The sequence below is a fragment of the Stegodyphus dumicola genome, chromosome X2, assembly GCF_044657685.1.
Source record: "Stegodyphus dumicola isolate Sdum_Otavi_A_Nest chromosome X2, ASM4465768v1".
Taxonomy (NCBI): Eukaryota; Metazoa; Arthropoda; class Arachnida; order Araneae; family Eresidae; genus Stegodyphus; species Stegodyphus dumicola.
In genome coordinates, this window is record NC_140781.1 from 47,415,959 (window position 1) to 47,437,574 (window position 21,616).

General features: G+C 33.4%; 1 protein-coding gene across 6 annotated transcripts in view; it reads right to left on the bottom strand.

Moving 5' to 3' along the window:
* LOC118200489 (sorting nexin lst-4-like) overlaps positions 1 to 21,616 on the bottom strand; it is a 200,062-nt gene that overhangs the window by 31,277 nt on the left and 147,169 nt on the right. For all 6 annotated transcript variants that reach the window (XM_085809564.1, XM_085809562.1, XM_085809563.1 and 3 more), the window contains 3 exons: positions 17,700 to 17,776; positions 11,137 to 11,226; positions 10,760 to 10,966 (listed from right to left, as the gene is read on the bottom strand). In XM_085809564.1, the coding sequence (XP_085665690.1) occupies positions 10,760 to 10,966; positions 11,137 to 11,226; positions 17,700 to 17,776 (374 nt within the window). The remainder of the gene's footprint in view (positions 1 to 10,759; positions 10,967 to 11,136; positions 11,227 to 17,699; positions 17,777 to 21,616) is intronic.

Here is a 21,616-nt window from a genome sequence, read left to right on the forward strand (position 1 = left end):
GTGTTATTGCTGATATACAAAGAGCCTTTCTTCAAATAAGTGTTTCACCTACTGATAGAGACTTTTTGCGGTTCTTATGGCTTGATAGTGATGGTCAACTGAAAGTGTACAGGCACTGCCGTGTAGTTTTTGGTGTAGCAAGTAGCCCTTTTCTTCTAAACTCTACAATTCAGCTTCACCTACAAACTGTTTTAGAGAAAATAGAAACCGGTGAATCCTTATATATGAAAGGCGTCATTCAAAAACTTATGCATAGTGTTTATGTTGACAGTTGTGTTAAAAATGAAGAACTCGATCATTTTATTAGTGTATCAACTGAGGTAATGGCTGAGAGAAAATTTGAGCTTAGAGGGTGGGAGTTCAATGATATTAATGCTGATGCTTCTGCTGATACAAATGTGCTCGGTTTAACATGGAATAAAAAATCTGACACTCTAAGAATAAATACTGGTAGTATAAAAGAGTTATGTTTTTAAAAAGTGACTAAGCGCTTAATCTTATCTACAGCTCATAGATTGTTTGATCCTCTTGGTATGTGTTGTCCTGTTATCCTTATCCCTAAGTTATTGCTTCAAGAAACTTGGAAGCAGAAGATATCATGGGATGAAGAAGTTGATACCTGTACGAGAACTACATTTTTAAAATGGTTGAAAGATATTGACTATCTGGAAAAGATCCATTTTCCAAGATATTTTGGTTCAAGGATTACGAGTGAAAATACTTCAGTACATATTTTCTGTGATGCTAGTAAGCATGCTTATGCCGTGGCTGCTTTCATTCGTATAAAAACTTTTGATTCTACTAAAGTACAACTGATACAAGCCAGGAGTAGAGTTACACCAACTGGAAAAGAATAAACTACTATCGCGAGATTGGAATTACTTGCAGCTACTTATAGCGTCTCGCCTTTCGTCCTTCGTTTTGTCTGAGGTACAGAGTGAAAAAGTTCTGATTATTCTACTGTTTTAGCATGGATAACGAGAGAAGAAGCCTGGAGTGTATTTGTCCAGAATAGGGTGAAGGAAATAAGAAGACTAACAAATAAAGATTCTTGGAGACATATTCCTGGTTGCATGAATCCAGCTGATCTTCCGAGTAGAGGTTGTTCAGCTCTCTCCTTATTGAAATCTCAGTGGTGGTTAGGTCCAAGTTGGCTTTACTTGCCTGAAGAAGATTGGCCAAAAGGTGACTTAAATTTAGATGAGACTGAGATTGTTAGAGAAAAGAAAAAGAGTTTCTTCTGTAACTAAATGTTTAGTTTCTGCATGCTTGGTTACCAAGAGAGACTGGTATTACAGATATTTTTTCCAATACAAAAGGATAGTTAATCTAATTGCCTGGATCCTAAGATTCACCTCCAATTGTCGAACTGAAGAAACAGTGAGAAAGCATGGAAACCTTGATTCTGATGAAATTTTTGAGGCTGAGAAGTTATTGATCAAAATGGTTCAAGAAGATTGTTTTGTGAATGAAAAGGATGAGAAATTAAGAACTTTGGGAGTATTCAAGGATCAAAGTGGAATCCTTAGACTAAAAACTAAACTTACCTTTCGTGAGGATACAGAAGACTTTAAAACGCCAGCTATTCTTCCATCCAATCATGAGGTTGTCAAGAGACTAGTGCGATACTATCATGAGAAAAATGCACATGCTGGTACTCAAATTTTAATAAATATTCTACGAGAGAGATTTTGGATTCTGAATGCTCGTAAAACTGTGAGATCTATCATCAATCAATGCACCATGTGTAGAAGATTTTCTGCAAAGAACCTACAAACTTGTACTAGGGCTCCTTCAGAAGATAGATTCCGAGAAGCAGCTGTATTTGAAATTTGTGGAGTTGATCTTGCGGGACCAGTAATCTTGAAAGGCAACAAGAAATTGTGGATTTGTTTATTCACCTGCACCATTTATAGGGCAGTCCATTTAGAGTTGGTTGAATCGATGTCTACTGAGAGTTTTCTACTAGCTCTTAGAAGATTTATAGCTCGTAGAGGACGGAGCAGAATCATATACTGTGACAACGGAACCAATTTTGTTGGTGCTTCAAATGTACTTCAAGACTTAAACTGGATAAAATCACTGAAGACACATCTATACCACCAATTCAGTGGAAGATCAACCCACCAACTGCCTCCTGGTGGGGAGGCTGGTGGGAGAGATTGATAGGAATTCTTAAGAAATTGCTGAGACGAGTATTAGGAAGAGCTTCGCTAACTTCTGAAGAAATTAACACGACTCTCTGTGACTGTGAAGCAGTAATTAATTCTCGTCCATTGACATATGTAACTGAAAGTGATGCTACTTTAATGCCTTTAAGTCCATCTCTATTTCTGCAAGATAATCAAATAAGTGGTGTTCCAGATCTTGATGGCATTGGGCATAAAAGTCTTAAAAAAGCGAGTAAAATATAGAGAAAACTTGCAAAAGGATTTGAGAAACAGGTTTAGGTCTGAATATTTTTAGCACTTATTCAAAAAGCAGGAAACAAAAAATCTGTGAAAGTAAATATTGGTGATATTGTATTGACAGGAAGTGATAACACCAAGCGAATCAATTGGCCATTAGGTAAAATAATTCAGATTCTTCCAGGAAAAGATGGAATTACAAGACTTGTCAAGCTTAAAACAGCTAATGGACACTTGCTAAGACCAATTCAAAGATTGTATCCACTTGAAGTTTCCAACGATGATCCCATTATTGAGAAATTTTCAACCGCGAAGGTGGGAGGTGAAACCTGCGCCAATTCTTCCTTTGATAACGTGTGTGGACTTGAACCTCAGATTCAAAAGACTAGAGCAGGTCGTACAATCAAAGTACCTAAGAGACTGGACTTATGAACTACTTATAATTTTCTTTTTGTAACTTATAAAATATTCACAATTTTCTTTTGTAAGTTAAATTTTTGAGGTAAAAATATTAACTTAGGTGGGAGGATGTGAAGTTGAACCTCTACCTGATTATTATCTTTATTTTGATGTAATTTAGTAAATCGCGATTGGCAACAGTTGAGTTTTTACATCTACGTTTTCGAGTTTGTTCTATTGTTTACTTTCATTTTAAGTAATGAGAATAATGACTTTTTGAGATGTTTTTCACGAGTATTTAAAAACTAATGAGTAATATTTTATGCCATTTATGTTCTGAGTATTGCTTTGAGGTGTCAAAGCTAAAACTAACACTTTATTAGACTTGTAAATAGAATTGTAATATTAAACTGTTTGTGTTGTGACGAGATGTCTTTCATTGGATAACTGATTGTATACTCATTTTCCATCATAATTCTTCTGATATCGAAGGTAAAACGGGATATAAAGGCTGAAGTAATTGTTAAGTCCTTTAAGAACTGCGGAATCAGTAATGCTCTTGACGGAACAGAAGACGATGCATTATTCGAAGAAGGTGATACTAGCGATGACGGAAGCAGTAGTGATGACGATATTCTCGTTTTCGATAATGATGATAGTGAAAAGGATTTTTATGGTTTTGAAAGGAAATAAAGTCTAATTTCATGATAGGCAACGTTTTCCTTGAATCTGTGTTTTTTGTTGTTTCAGCTGTATTTTGTATTATGTTTGATTGCTTGCCATTCATTCATTTACTCATTACTGAAATTTACATACTATGTTCAAAATAGCTTGCCATTTGTCAATTTTCCTTAATAAAAATATGTTTGGTAATTGCATTCTATGATTGTTTATTTGGCTTTTACGAAACATGAAAACTAAGAAACCACATTTTAAGTTATTGTGGTACCGACTATTCAAACTTTTTCCCTTGTGTGTGTGGGGTTTTCTAAATAAAGGTGCATCTTATATGCCGTCAAATACGATACTTGATAAAATAATATTGTAAAGAAGTTTAAAATAACATTGAAAATCTAGTCAATGTGTAAATGAATTACAAGTTTATTTTGATTATCTCAGTAAAAGTATTGTAAATATGAATTCAGATAATGTTTAAATGTGCACATAACTGTCATGATTTCATGTAACTATCATATGTAACTTGTACAAGACAATGTTTGTAATTAACATATCTCTGCTTATACACAGGCCTTGCATACCCATGTAATATTTATGTTTATATTTTTATACAGAAGAAATATTCCCTTCTCCCAGGATGACTATTAACACTGTACGACTTTTACAACAAAGTCAGGTCAGTGGTTATCTGCGGCGGCACTCAGATAGAGTAAAAATTGCTAAATTGCTAAAACATGAAATTCATAGAATGATTAATTTAGGCCACATGCAACCCTCCAAAATTACACCTCTCCTCTTCACATGGTGTCAAAGGAAAGCACATACAAATGGAGACCTGTAAGAGATTTTTGGAGGTTAAATGCTCAGACAGTGAGGGATAAGTATCCTATTTCCAACATTTGTGATTTTGCAGCAGTGTTGCATACAGCAAAGGTAACTTCTTGATTAGACTTGGTAAAAGCCTATCATCAAATTCCAATTAATTCTTCTGATATCCATAAAACGGCTATTGCCACTCCTTTCAAGACTTTTGAGAGCACAAGAATGCAGTTTGGGCTATGCAACACAGCTGCAACCTTTGAATGCTTTATTGATAAAAAAACTTGTGAGCTGCCAGGATTATTTGCTTTAGTCGATGATATATTGATTACATCAAAGGATGAAACTAAGCACTTCAAAGCTCTTTTTGAAAGATTAAGTAATTATGGGTTAAGAATCAATGTATTAATGTATCTAAATGCAATTTTGGTTTAACATCTTCAGAGTTTTTAGGTTTTCAAATATCTGAACAGGGTTTAAAAACCTTTACCTGACAGGGTGGAAGCCGTTAAAAAATTTCCTAAACCAAACATCTTAACTCAGTTAAGGAAATTTCTTGGCATATTTAACTTTTAAGGACGTTTTGTCCCAAGAGCTTCACATGTGTTAGCTCCCTTGAATAGTATTAATAAATAATATTCAAGGGATATAATAAGGCCGCATTAATAAAAAGAAACCTTCACAACGATGCAAAATAAAAGAATACCCTTCAAATGGGACGACGAGGCACAGAAAGCATTCGCCGCCAATGCAAAAAAGGAAACCCTTCTCAGACGCCCAATTCCTTGAAACTTTGTACTGATGCATTGGACGTTGCGGTTGGCAGCTCATTACTGCAATTGCATAATTTAGTTAAGGAACCCATTGCATTTCTATCTGTTAAACTCAGCAAAAGTCAAAGGAAATGGCCAACTTATGATCACGAACCATTAGCTATATATTTGTCGAATTGGACATTTCGGCACATGCTTGAAGGCACCTTTACAATCTACACAGATCAAAAGCCCTTGACATATGGTTTTAAGCAAAAGCCCGAAAAGTGCCCTCCACGGCAACTTCGTCATCTTGATTTTATCAGCGAATTTTCCACTGGCATATGATACATTAAAGGTTGTGGACAATATCATTGCTGATGCCTCATCCAGGGTAGAAATAGATGCAGTATGTGATAATTAATATATTGATTATAAAAAGTTATCCGAAGCACAAGTTCAGGACTCTGAAATTCAAAATTCTTTATCTCAATCTTCACCAGTTTTTAAACTAGAGATTCATTATTTTCCTTTGGAAGATGCTACTCTTTGCTGCAATATGGACACAAGTACACCTCGTCCGTTCATTCCTGAATCTTTTTGTTCTAACATTTTTCAGCAGATTCACTGTCTTTATCATGTTGGTATTTCAGCTTCAACAAAATTAATCACTAAGCAATACTTTTGGTCTAATATGAAGAAATTTATTAAAACTGCAGTTCAATACTGTCCGCAATGTCAACATTCTAAAATTCATAGACATTCGAAATCACCGTTGGGTACCTTTTCTTTGCCTGATGCAAGATTTTCACATATCCATACTGATTTTATAGGTCCTGTTCCACCGTCTGAAGGTAACCGTTATTGCATGACAATTATTGACAGGTTTACCAGATGGCCAGAAGTTATATCTACTGCCAACATGTCAGCTGAAACCACTTGCAAACATAGCACATAACTGGATAGCTAACCCTCAGATATGCTGATTTCGTACCTTTTTCTGAATCTTATGTGTCACAGCTTCGATCAGTCATGCATTCAGTTAGATCGATTCCAACCTCTAACCATGTTCAACCATCAATTTATGTACATCCAACACTTCAAACCTGTTCTCATGTATTTCAAAGGATCAATTCTGTTAAACCTCCTGTAACTCCACCTTACACTGGTTCTCATGCTGCTGTTAAACGAAAGAATAAAAATTTTATTTTTGAGGTAACAAAAGCCTTACAATTTCAATTGATGGCTTAAAACGAGCATATATGTTGTTGGAATACATAGATTCACCTATAATTCTTCAGATTCCACATCAGAAAGTCTGTGAAGAGTCAAACATTGTTCTAAAACAAGTGATAACTCACAGTGGATGTCCTGTTCATTTTCCTGAAAATCTGATCACTAATATAATTAAAGTTTTTCGCTTGTGGTCTGCTTCAAAAGCTATAGTATTTAAATACTTCATTAATTTCTTTTGCATACGTATTGGCAGTTGCTTAAAATTCTTATTGTATTAACTTTTCATTATTTAATTAAGATAGCAATTGTATTATTATATATTTCAATTAGAATTTAAAGGTATTATTACTTGTATTCATATATTTTGTATTTCTTGTTTTTGCCCATACATTTTAAAGTATGTGGCAGTCTTATGTTCGACTGCATGCCGCAAGATGACATTATATTGTTTTCGTAATAACTGCCAGCGTAACCAGTGAACTTACACACATTGCCCTTAGCTCGAGTGCAAGGATGTTCAAATATTTGTGTAGAAGTTCTTCCGTTTGAATGAATAGTTATGTTAATAAAAGTTGCGTTTTAGCAATGTGGAGTCGTGTTCTAAGAATATTTACTGACCATAACTCTCACACCATAAAGTAATGAGCTTAGGATCTAACGAAGAAATGTATTTGACCAAGCTTAAATGGGTTTCTTTTAACTATTTTTGATGGCAAACTCAAAAGATTCTGCACAAAGTCCCGAATCCTCTTTTCTTCATGTCAGGCATTCCACTGTTAGCTAAACTCACATGAATGGCAACACCCACATCAATATCTGTTACATTACAATACTGTTAGATCTAGAATATATATTTTTATCAATTTTTCAGATGTTTTTGCCTCTCATAGTAAATCTTTTCTGAAAATTTTTGAGAGAAGCTGGTTTAGTAAACTATGGCAAGTTATGTACAGAAAGGGGCACATTGGATCAGTTGTCTGAAATGAATTTAGAAATACATGTAGAACTCCCAAAACAGAAATAGAGATTTTTCTCAAAAGAAGCTTATCTTTAAGTTTCTCTCTGTCTTTCAACTGACAATTCTTGGCAATTCAGATGATTCTATATATTTTTTTCACATGAGGAAAAATATCAATAGCTCTCTCGGAAACAGGTACGTTTTCACATCATCTTACTTCAGAAAATGATAGTGGAAAAGTCACAATTAGTGATGGCAATATAATCTGCTCACTGAGCAGGACTATCTTTAAATATGCTATGCAGGTCTTTAAATAATGTGCTTAGATTCCAGTCAGTAACACTCTACGCACCATGAATGCCATGCAAATCACAGGATCCAATATCTGACTGTCATTATTATTTGCTAAATTTTCCTTCAAATCTCAGAGGAATTTAAGTTTGCCATTTGGTCCATCTGAGGATAGTTGGAGTAATTTAGTTGGAGGACAGTATCCAAGGATAGCTGGAGTCACATAAATTTTTGGAGCACGCCTCCCAAAAATTTATGTGAGGTAGCTTGTGCTCACTTCATTTTCACACAGTTCCAAATCTAACAAAAAGGTCCATTTGACATCTCTGGACAATTCCATTTTAAACTTCATTGATACATATTACAAATTCGGTGTTCTTAAGGTCAGAAATGAGCATCTCTTTAAGTATGGAGCAAAAAGAAATAACACTAAATATGACATTTTTTATGCATCCCAGGGTCGCAGCTTTATCGCTGTCATAAAACTTTTTCTGAAACAGAACAGCAGCATCATTAAACACATTAAAAGAAAACGTGAACAAACAAGTTTCATAGCCCACAGTAATTTTGCAGCTAACACTTTGTTCTAGGTATGAAAGAGTTTAAACTTGATGATTCAGTAACTGGTGCCAGAGACTGCTACGCTTCAAGGCTGTTTTTATCTGTACACAAAATTAAAAAAAAAATGTGAGTTCTTCAGAAATGATTTTCATATGCTTTACATTGTTTATGTGGCTTGTAATTGCTTTCCTTCTCAGGTTACTAAGCATTATATTTGTTTGGCAAAACCTACATCTTGCCATGTTAGAAGCTCCTTAATCTTGCCATGTTAGAAGCTCAGTAATTTGGAACCATGGCTTCCACTGAGGATTGAGATTAGAATCTATTCAAACTGGATTAAAAAATGTCTTTCTTTGCAGACATTTCACAGCTAAAGCAAAGAAAGAAATTAATTTAAGAAAAATTTTAAATAAATTTAAGTATTTTATATTTATTTATGATGAATATATTTATATTAAATGGTTAACCTAGATGACTGATTATTATTATTTCTTAAATTGTTACTGCAGGATAACAAACACGGCATTTATTAAAAAAAAAAAAAAAAAGGTTTAAAAGATTTTGTTTTGAATGAAAATAGGGAAAGGGCTGAACAAAATCAGAAATTTCAGGGAGCAGAAGGATTGATTAATTATATTTATTATACAATACGCATAAAAGGGGGGGCAAACATCATTAAATTTAATGCATTTGAGACTGAATTCAGTCATGAGTTTCACCCCCGTTTGTTTCTTGAAAATATTTAAAATGCAAGTTATCTAAAAATCAAAACCACAAAAATCAAGATCAGAATAATTAAATATTTCAACAGATACCAAAGTATCACATTTCTTGCATAATTTCGAGGTACAACAATGATAATGTATCCACACAGCTAACAATGCTGAAAAGCTTAGCAGTTCAAATTGATTTTTTTAGTAAGGCATAATAATATGATTCAAAATCATCAACAGATTTAACTTTAAAAATGGATTCCATGAATTCTTATCAATTTAACAAGCAAATATGATAGAATATTAAGTAAACATACATTTAAAACAATTATTTAATATTGTGTAAAAGATTACAAAGTTCCTCTTACCAGATGTGTTAACTGGAGATGACACACACACACACACACACACACACAAAAAAAAAAAAAAAAAAAAAAAAAAAAAAAAAATAAATAAATAAATAAAATTAAAAAAAAAATAAAAATAAAATAAAATAAAAAAACTCTAAACCAAATGAGCAGAATTTTCTTTTGTTCAACATGCACAGATTTCTTGTCCTTCACAAGAACATGTGAATCACACTTTCTGCATTCTGGAGGTTGCTAATAAGCAACAATAATGGAAACCTACTTTGCCTTTCTGAAAGAAAATCGGATCAGAGCTGCAAAAATTGGCTCTATGCCAGTTGCTGGAATGAAGCTCATGTAACACATAATTTGCTTCCAAAGTTGGTGCAATAATTTTTTTGGGGGGGGGATCGGCATATGAAATTTGCCGACTTTTCTGATTTTGGATCAAACAATTAAATTCCCTAAATTTTTTTGCTCAATTTTCGAATTCTCTGACGTTTCCCAGTTTTCTAGGTAACATGGCAACCCTGAAAGACATGATAATTGTTTGAGAATTGAGAAAGAACTAAATTTAAGTATAGAAATATCACAAAATGGAGAATAATGTGATATGTTAGTTTATGTAAGGAATTCCATGCAATGAAAGGAATGACTGGTAACATTTAATCACCAAACCTTATGATATTCAAAAGAACTCAATTTCCAAACATCAGGTCAATCTAACTGATATGCACAATAATCATGGAATCATGAATCAACAGTAATATCACGAGTGTACAGATCCATATCTGTGCCATCTAACAATTTTTTTATGCCTGTTAAGAACAAATAGGCAGAAAAAAAGCCAGATGCTGCACTGGACATGTCTACAATAATAGATGCCTCAGGTACATTACAATCAGGTAATAACATAATTTTCCAACTGCATAGTCTTAAAAGAATGCAAAGGGATTTAAATGTTACAAAAAGTTAAAATGTGGCAGAATTAAAATTATACAGGTAAGCTGCATCAAAGTCAAGGATACAGTGATAGGAAAAACTTGCATGTATTGAATATAAAGATTTTCTTGATACAGACCAATAACAGAAGGGTTGCATTTTTATTTACCACTTAGTTGCAATTTTTTCATGAAGTTATTTAGTACATTTTTCAGCTGTTATACTTTCTTCTTCATTACACATTTTTTTTAAACCTCGCCAAAAACAAAGTCATTTTAGGATATTGACTTGCACCCAGTTTGCTTTAAGTTAAATATAATTCAATTTTATGTCACTGCTTTTGATACAAAACCAAATTTATAATTTTAAATTCTCTTAACTTCTTTCCAAACAATTCTTTATTTTTCAAGGGGAAAGAGAAAGTTTATTTATTTATTTTTTTTTTAAAGTTTTTAAAGGTATTTGCTTACTGGTACTTTACTGGTATCACATGTTTTTTACAGTAATATTTCTACATGGAAGTACAATTTTAATTCAGTGAAACCTTTAGTTTTTCAAAGTTTAATCTTCACTGATCAGAAATCATTTTTCAAATAATTTAACAAATTACATTAGCATTCCATATACATAAACAATCGATAATAACAATGCTCACCTTTAAATAAAACTTGACTTGTGCTTGAAGAAAACCTTGAATCATATTTTTAAATTCTCCCACTTGTTCTTGTTGGAAATGAGTGATTTCAGCCATTACAGCATATGATATGATGTCAGTTCGACGTGCTATAGCAGCAACATTCTCCTGAGATAGTTTTCCTTCTTCCATTAACTTCTGGTGCTCTTTTTTCTTCTGTACAGCTCCCTATGTATTTATTGAAAGTATATAAAAAAGCAGGCTTTGCTAATTTCAGTATGGTATTCATTTACAGGCATAAAACAAAATATTTAATAAACTGAAAGAAATATAAAAGCTTCATATGGAACTAGGAAGCATATAACATAAATATTTTAATGACCAAAAAAGTGTCTTACTTTTTGTATCTGCACTATTTCAGGCCATGCAGCTAGAATACCTTTATATTCATGCAAAATGTCTCCAAATGGCTCCAAATCATTTCGAGGCTAAGAAAAATATCTTATTAGAGTTACAGATATAGCATGATGTGCATTTCATTTATTATAGTTACAAATTTAGTAAATTAAAAAAATTATAAAGATCCAATTTTAAGAGAAAATATTAATATTTGAATAAAATACTTAAAGCTGAGTAATGAAGATAAATAACCTTTGATGATTTTTCAAATCAAAGGTTAATTTGAACAATTAATGAAGCAACGTTTACTTTAAAGGGGGGAAGAAAGAAAGAAAAGACGACACTGTCCTCCCTGAAATATAAAGATCTCCAGGTATGTACTATAATTATATAGAATACAAGTCTTTTCAAGGGTACACTTACAGAGGGAGTCATAATGCCAAAAATGTATCTCTTTTAGTTTAATACCGAAATAAAACAAGCAATTTAACAGTAAAATCTGTCTTATGTACTCAACGATTTCAATTTTGCATATTTAACAGAAAAAGTCAAATTAAGGTTGTAATTAGAACATGTATAGAAAACAAGGTAAGTCACAAGCATACAAATGATTAGTACAGACATACCTTGACTTTACGAGTTAATTTACACAGCAAGAGCTGAAGTAAACTATAATTATTAATTAAAATGTTGCATCCAAGTTGTATTGCCATGGGTAATCATATGCTTGCTAGCAGACCATTTTTGTTACTGGTGATAAAACGTCAGTTGTTTGTTGTTTCTAAACAATTCTTATTTTCAAAAGATGAATTCACAATTCTCAGGTTTTGTAATGCAGGTATTCATAAAATGAGAAATGATTGTATTTTAAAAACTGGATATATGGATCAATGCACAAGATACTTAGGCTTTATTTACAATTGATAGAAAACTCTTGAGATGGAGGTATAATTTAACTAGTAGATTTACACTCTCAACTGATTGTCTCATCAAATAATACAGCAGTCCCAAACTCAAATTGCATATGGACCAAATGTACTATGTTAAAGTACCTGACAGGCTAGAACTTATTTTTAAATAAAACTATATGAAACATTTTAAAAAAAAATCACTTACTAAATAGCTGTTAAAACATACATAAACAATAACAATAGTAATGCAAAAGAAAAAATTCAAAATATTTACTTTATAAGAAGTCTAAAGGTTGGTACCTACAAGAAAATTCTTTTGGTTATACTTTGTAATTCAAATGCATTATAGCTAAATATGAAATTCTAGATTGATATTTATTTCAAATAATTCCATTTTGTTGAATTAACCACTGGATAACTAATTTTTAATTCAACCCAGAACACTAGAAACCAAAATACTGAAAAGCTACAAGCTGTAGCCTTGCAAACTAAATTTACTGTCTGTACCAATTTAGGAATCTTTCCCACCTTACCCTACTCACATGGCCTGGTAAAAACCCATACAGTGACAAAGGCCAAAGCTATTCATTCTGCTTTTTTCCTTCAATAGCAATTGTGCGCATTAGCTCTGCCCACATCTTTGTCTTTAAAATTACAAACACCCTATTTGCAACAAACTAATTGAAATGTATTAGTGGCCTGGAGGCTGCAAGTTTCGAGACCACTGCATTAACACATGGTTTAAATAGGATATCTGATTCTAGATAATACAGCTGAGTCCCCCCCCCCCAAAAATAAAATAAATAAAAATTTCTTAATCCATGAGAAATGCCTTAATGGATTTTGAATATTAAATGTTTTCATGCTTTCTGTTGTAAGTAATTTACGCAATTCCGAATATTCTCAAATATAAAAATTTAAACCTCTACATCTCCTTCTCCCTTTTTTTATCAATTCATATATATAAAATGTTTAGAAAAGATCATGACAGGTTTTATTTTCTTCAGTATTGATCTTGAACAAATGCTTCCAGTTATAAAAGTTTCTTAAAATTACCTATTTACTGGCGTCAATTTATATACTTGTTCTTAATACAGTAACATATTTGATCACAGAAAACTCAGTTAAGTCAGCTCTCCCACCATTTTTTTCAGTTAATAAAAACTATTTTGATGCATTTTGATTATTAAATGTCTTCATACTGTTTGTTGTGCATATTCTATGTAATTTTGAGTATTCTAAATAAATTGCACAATCTAAAATTATTTAGTTCTTTGAAAACAAAATCTTTACACAAGAAGTCTGGAAAATAAGGCTACAGGCTTTATTTTTTTAAATACTGATTCTAAAAAAGTGTTTCCAGGTATAGATTTTCTGAAAATAAGGTAGAGTTTTATGAAACTGTTCTAAAACTGCTTGTCATGGGAGCTATATAGAAAAAATTCCAAATAGAGAAATGCTCTTTACCTCAGAAAGTTTGTAGATGTTTATATGGTATGTGTATGGTAGATTAAACTTAAAAAATTAATCTAATGAAGCAATGTACAACAAATGTACTTGACCTAGTGCTCCTGACATTGCTGAAAATATTAACAGAATGCCTCTTTTGGTATGTTATAAACAGGTTGTGGCATCATATTGTACACTTTGAATGGTCTGAAAATATTAATCTTGGAGAACCATCATGATAAAAAACAACAGCAGAGTTGGAGTGTGAAATAAGTAAAAGAAAAGAGAAAAAAAAAAAAAAAAAAAAAAAAGGTGGTTTGGTGTGACAGGGAACAGTATCTAATCAAAGAAACTCGAGCTTCTTCGTTCAAAATATATCATGCCTAGTGATCAAAACCTGATTTAACTCCATTTGCATTACAACACATATCATGTTCTCACATACAATATTGATTTATACATTGCTTGCGCAAATTATGCTGACCTCTAACAGTCAAATTCAATTATTATAAGTTTCAAGGATATGAAATGACTTTTACGTGAACTTTATCATTATAGGAGTGTGTATTAAATACTTTAATAAATTTAATACATGACAATTTATACTTGATACAAAATCCACATAGCTATTTGATAATGAATTTACTGATCTATAACACATTTCAGTGCTGACTGAGGAAAATGTAAGATTAATGAAAGAATGAAAAATGTAAGGGTGCAGAGAAAAATGTAAGATTCTTTACCCAAATTTTAGACTATAACTGCATTATTTATTTCAGGCAAAGCATATGAGAGACCCATCTCAATTTTGATACAGAGCACTCCAAGAGAAGCATTTCGAGGATCTTGTATCCCTCTTCCTACTATAACCTACTTCCTGTATTTTCAGATTATACAATAACCTACTTCCTGCATTTTCAGACTATACAATAACCTACTTTATGTATTTTCAGACTAACAGGTTTTACATATCCTCATTGTGCAGGCACTACAGCTACGAAATTGTTTTTACCCGAGATTCAAACTTGGGTGCAAAGGCATGAGTGAACATCCGTTAACTACCATACCATAAGAATTGCCAAAGTTTGGCAGAAGATATGAAACACGATTTACTGAGTTTTGTGATTACTGGTTCTAATAAAACAGCACTTGTTATATTTAAATCATGGAAATATAATTTATAGATACCCTGTAAATTTTGCAAGAACGAAATAAATTTTTGAACTTTTAAAAGCAAATAGTATTTTGACGACTAAATGCTTTGCGATATGAGAACAATATAACATATTAGTTTATATCTACAAAATCTTCGCATGCTCAGAGATGAAACAATTTTCATACAATTCACTACCTCATTAAAAACAGTTTTAACAAAATTCTTCACCTTAAAAAATTCAAGTACAATATTTATGGAAGTCCTTTTTAACCCTTTCGCGACGAGTTTTTTTTTTTAAACAACAGAACAATTTTGATAACATAAACTATGAGTAGGGCACACTAGAATGCTATAAACTAAGATGTTATATTTTTAGAAAAATTTTGAACACTGATTTAGGACCAGGACATATATGTCCCATCAATCCTGACCGCTGGGACATATATGTTCCAGTAGTCTTCAATGAGTAATTTTGTAAAGAAAACCAATGATTTTCTAGTCATAAAAATTTAATTACAAATGGTATGGTTTGAAAAAAATCAATGCACAATGCGACATTACACATCATGCACGTTATTTTAGTGCGCAATTCCTTCTTTTGTTGTGCACATTTACGGCACTGCCGTCGTGTTTTTGTTGTTACTGGCAGATGGTCACAAACATTGAGTAAGCTTCGTGATGTTCTGGATGGGCGCCCAGTTCCTCTATGGCATTGATACTGTGCATTGAGCTTTCCGGATGCCATCAAGGCTTCTGCAAGAGGTACAATGAAATCAAGAAGTGGGGTTTTTCGATGTTTGAGTTCGCAGTACGCAATCCATGAGTTGACCACTGCGCTCATCAATAGGTGAAAAAATACTGTTTTCCACCACTTGCAAGATTTTCGATCTAATTCATAGACATTTGACATTTGATCTGCAAGGTCTACACCTCCCATGATTTTGTTGTAGAATTCCATTGCCACAGGACACTCAAATTCTTTGCTTCCATCTTTCATGGTGCGATTTACTTTTGTGTATTTAGCTTCGTGGCAATTACTTAGCATCATCACTTCCTTTGAATCAAGCCACCTCGCACCCAATGTTCCATTTTTAGTTACGAGAAACTCAGCCTCACCCCTTTTGCTTAGTTTTGTTGCAAAATTAGGAACATCTTTGCATGTCTTGATGCATGTACCAACAGCAGGAAATTTCAGGGTATCCATCAGGTGCATGCTTGTAAAAAATCGGTCAAACGCAAGCATCCCGTCTTTACCTCGGATTGTCTCCGTTAGCTTTGATACTACCTGTTCCCCGAGTGTGCCTCGAACTTCACCCGTTTCTTTTCCGGAATAAATGTTCATGTCATATACATATCCTGTTTTTGAATCATATTGCTGCCGAATTTTTATCTCTCTTTTCACAGGTTTCATCGGCATATATTGTTTGAGGGATGAATGTCCCTTGAATTTCGTCACTGATTCATCAATAGCTCGATATGAGCTTTCGCTTCGGCACTGTTTGAAGGTTTGTTTCAGACACAAAACAACCTTGTCAATATAATTTGTTTTACTTGCATCTTCTGGTGCAGCAAAATATAGTTTTGACACCAAGGTTTACATTTGTCTCTTGAAATAGCATTTTTTATTGAACGTTTCCCAAAGAAGGATTAGATGACCAATAATGAGAGAATTTCGGCTCCCTATTGTAAGACATGACAAGCATGCATCCAAGGACAAGCATAATTTCAGAGGGGTCTGTACGGTGAATTGTTTGTCCTAAATTTTCGAGTCGTTGGTTTGTGCATTGAGAGATCCAAACCATAAGACTTTTTGGAAATATCTTGAGAAACACATCCAATTCGGTAGCTGAACGATTTAAGTTGAATAACAAACTAGATGATGACTCTGCTGGAATTGTCATTCGAGGTTGCAAAGTTGAATCTGCATGAAACCATAAGATTGGTTTGCAGCCTGAAGCATTAGCTGATGGTATCTCATCAACTGATGAAAGTGATGCTGTATCAGTATCACTCAAAGCATCGCTGTTCTTTGTATTTTGGGGAATGGTATCATGATCGATATCCACTTCACACTCGTCTGAATTGGATGAGTACTGCAAATTGTATGTTGGATCTTGAAAATCGGGATCGTCTATTTCATCATCCAAATCAATATTTTCGTCATCTGACTTTTCTAAAATTTTTTTGATTTCTTCATTAGTAAGTCCCTGGCGTCGAGTCATTTTAGATTGAATTAATATGTGCCTAAATTAAAAATAATAAGCTACTACTTCAAAAGTAACCAAAAAATATAATATCTAGAGAAATGATCACATAGGGCTGTTGGGACAAAGTGTTCCCACTATCCAAGACGAGAGGGACACATATGTCCCGATAATAAAAATGGAAGTAAAGCTTTGCCACTTACCAGTTTATTAGAGGTAATACGCTTCGTGAGTAACTTATCTGGCCTTAGATTTATGGATAAATCAAAATTTAATCGAAAATAGGCGGTATTTTCCAATTTATTTACATTCATAGAGTATGGAATGAGTTGCTACAACACTTAAAAAATGCGGGAATTGCATTATGTACGGTAGTGCCATCTATGTTTTGTGAATGAAAATACCTTCAAAAATATTGGCAGGACAGGTGGAAAAGTCTCCCATTAGTCAGAGAAGCGTTTCTATCCCAAAAGTATTTTTTGAAATTTGTTTGGGACGTATGTGTCCCGTTAGGCACGAAAGGGTTAAACTGTCATATATTGAATAAAATTTCTGACCATGTCTTCACATATCTGTTGTTGCTGTTCACATGGATCCGCAAAACACTAGAAAATATTACTCTAGAGCAGTGAGGAAATGGTACATTCCAAAGTGATAATGCATAATAACAAAGAATAGGCAACACCTGCTTCAAGATGTTTCTATTTTTGTCATACAGCAGTTTTTAAAACGTGATAGTGTCAACAATAATAATTTTGCAAGGATGGCATTTTACACACTGAATGAAAATAAAGATCCCCAACATCACTTACATTCCTTTAAGTTGTAAAAACATCACTTACTTGTTCTCCATAAAGATCCCCAACTTCTTCATATGTATCTCCAGTGACTTTAATTGCTTTAGTTAGATCAGCAGAATCTAATAAAATTTGAGAAAATATAAGAAATGTGAAAGTTTACTGCAGATTTATAATAAATTATATAAAAAAGATAAATATCGAACTGTCAAAAGGCATTAAATTCAAATACTAATAAATATAGTAATTAATAATAAGAAGTGAGAAATATATGGATGGTTGTATAATTTATAACAAACTCATCATCACTTTAACCCATTCAGGATGAATGTCTTATATATGCATCAGCAGCTAATCCTCTTACGAGACAACATGCCACTTAGCCAAACTCACCTTGGAGACAGTGCAAAGCACCAGTGAATCACAGTATGCGATGCACCAGTGCATTACCCAGCTGCTACTGACATTTGGGACTGATGCACATATGACACACCCATCTGCAGAGGGTTTTTAGTTCAGCAAAATGCTGTTGTGAAGAGGTTACACTAGAAATAGTTTTGTAATTAAGAAGACATTCCACAACACTGATCCTGTTCAGAATAATCTTGTACGGTGAAAACATAAAGGCGATGCTCCTAATTCTACTCGACCTCCTTATTTTTATATGATATGCTTGATTGCCATTTTTCTTTATCAGAACAGCAGTTTCCAAGTTTATGAGATTATTAACTAAAAAGGATAAAATAATGTAATCATCTTTAAGTAATAATTTCATAAACTTTAAGACTGCTTAAATTTAAAGCATCCTTTTTTTGAGAAGGTGAAGGTGGCAAACTTGCCAACTTTGTGAGAGCAGAAATTAGAACACTTTTGAAAAAGGTTCAGAAAAAGGTGCAAAATAAATCTAATAGTGAAAATTAACACACATCTAAATATTTTGTAATAATTAGAAAGGAAATACGCTTATAAAAATGGAAAATCAAATAAATGATTTTTTTTTAACATATTTAGAACATTCGCATTATCCCTGCTCTCCCTAAAGAGAAATTTATAGACTGTGATTCACATTTATTATCATGTTAAAATTTCACAATCAAGGTGTTCAAAACTTGCCCAATTACAAAAGATAAAGACATTCTGAAAATAAAAATGTCTCAATTTTGTGTTATTTTTTGTAAAATACTGCATTTTTCATGCACTACTCTTACTTCAATGATATCATAGTAAAATTCTTATATTTGTTTTAATAAAATTGTGAAATTTGCTGATCACCAAATTCACACCTAGCAATGGACATCAGATTGAAGAAATTGAAACATTCAATGAAAGAGCGACTGAAACATCACTAATCATAGCAATGGAGAGCAGAATTCATATATAAAAAAAAATCGTTTTCCATATAATACAGAACAAAAATTCAGATTGCAAGTCACTACTACTAAGATTTATTATATCTACTAAGAAAATATGCATAAACCAAAAACTGTTGCCAAGACCTGTATTGATCTCACATTTGTGTCCACTAAAAGTATGAAAATGTGTGCAAAAATGTGTTAAGTATATTGGCTTCCGTTAAGTATACTGGCTACTTGGTTAAGTACATTGGTTAAGGATGTGACAAGAAAATTAACAAAAATGGAGAAATACAGTTTGAATTACCCCTAACTGTCTAAGACTGGCTGGAGGAGGTAAACATTCAGAGACCACATGCCCAAAGACATCCCAAAACTCCTCAGTGGAATTAAGGTTGTGGAATACTGCAACCACTCTACACTAGAAATGCCCTCACTCTCTAGGTATTCGTTAATAATACTAGCTCAGTTTGGATGGGCATTATTGGACCAAGTGTTGCAGCATAGTGTCACAATGGCATGTAGGACTTATGATACTGTGCAGCCATCACAAAACTGTCAAAATGTGCATTTGAGTGTGATCTCATTGAAATTTCCACCCGAAGATGATGATGTTGCCACCTCTAAATGCATAATGTTTGATGATGTTCTGGGCCTGATTCCATGCACTACTTTGTCTTCAGACCCTTACACACTTATCATCTGATTTCAAGGCAAATCGGGGTTCATACCTGAACAGTATGTTGTGCCAATCTGAGACAGTTAACTGAGATGTTAATGACACCACTTTATTCTCGCTTCTCTGGATTGGGTAGTTAGTGGAACCAAACACTCAATACTTGGGCACATATGTCCTTCATGTGAAGCTTTTAGCACACAATACAGGCAAACACTGTCTTGTTCAGTGACACTGCAACCACGGGTGTTACAGCTGTGGAGGTCACTCATTTATTTTGCTTGGGTACTATAGCAAGATACTCATTTTTCAGAAGGGACGGTAACCAATGGACGACTGGGCATAGGTCTTCAGACAACCGTTTCATTTGTTTGGCATTTTTTCCACATTCAAGAAATCACTAAATGATCAACATCAAATAAAACAGCAATTTCTTTGATTGACTGGCCTGCTTCAATGCTTCCAATAAATCAACAGCAAAGAAAAGAGCAATATCTTTTAGTGACTGACCTGCATCAATGGCATCAACACAAGTAAACATTACCATGGTTCCAATAGTATGCCAGTGCTCACTGTCTGCCATTTGTCCTCTTTCAGACACAAAAACACAAATATCATAAAAAATTATCCAACAAAAGTTATAAACATTTTGTGCCAACATTTAAATGAACCTCCTCAGACTGTTCAGAATTCTAGTGTCTTCAATGACTGCCTAATTAGCATATTCTCACGCAAGCAATTATGAATGGCTACAACATACAGTATTTATATACTGTTATCTGCTTCCACACTGATTTTCAGCCACTCAAATTCAACTATGCTTTTGAAAATCATTAATTTGGCACTGCACGCTTAACTTTCAAAAGCCAATGTAAATTAAATTAACATCCAAAACAGCAAAAAACATAAATATGTGGTTATTATATCTGGTTAGACAATCTTAAGAATTCTGGTCATCAGATATACAAAAAAGTGAAAAATAATGTTCCTGATTAAATATGAAAACACCTTGGTTAGAAGTAAAGCATATTGGTTACATGCACAATGAATAACTCTTAGTCATAGGAATTTTGCTGATCAGACATACAAACACTACACAAAATAATGCTTGTTACTAAATGTGAAAACATCTTGGTGAAAAGTAAAGCTTATTTTCAGCTATAACTGTCTCTGTGTACAAATGATTTAGAGACAAATAGAATAATGTACTCATTCTGCCTATAGAGCTACAATTATGAGTATACTCTCTAGCTAGAGGGAAATAACTATGCCCTACAAAACGAGACCAACTGCAGTACCCTTATTATAAAAATGCAAAATTTGCTTATCCTATTGTTGAGACTTTCAAAATTTTTGGAGCAAGAGAGATGAAAAATGAGAAAACGCTTTCGCTGGGAATCAAACCATGGAACTCTGAAATACGTGCCGAGCGTGCAGACCTCCACATTATGAAGGTGGGAGAAATACCTTACACAATCTAAAACCATAAAAAATATTGGGGAAATGTCAATTCTAAGGTTGAAGAAAGCAGCATCAATAGGTATGAAAAGACAAATTATACATGCAGCTACAGTAAAAATTCACCTACCTAATGTAAAATACTTGAACCTGTTGCACAATATTTGTTTACATGAAACACGATTATTTTTGGCACGAACACAGCTGTCAGGGCAGTGCAATACTTTCTGGCAGATGTGCTCAGAAATCTGGTTGTCGGCTATGGTGGAGCTATTAAATGGCTTCCACAATCATCAAACTTCACTCCATTTTTTTGGGCTTACCCCCCCTAAAAAGAGACATTATTTACTAATTCTCTGGACCTACCTGCTTACACCATAGATGCAAGCAGAAATTCAACACCTCCTATGCTGATGAACAGACATGCAAGAATACTTTCTTAAACATAAATGTGCATTCTAGCCAATGGTAATCTC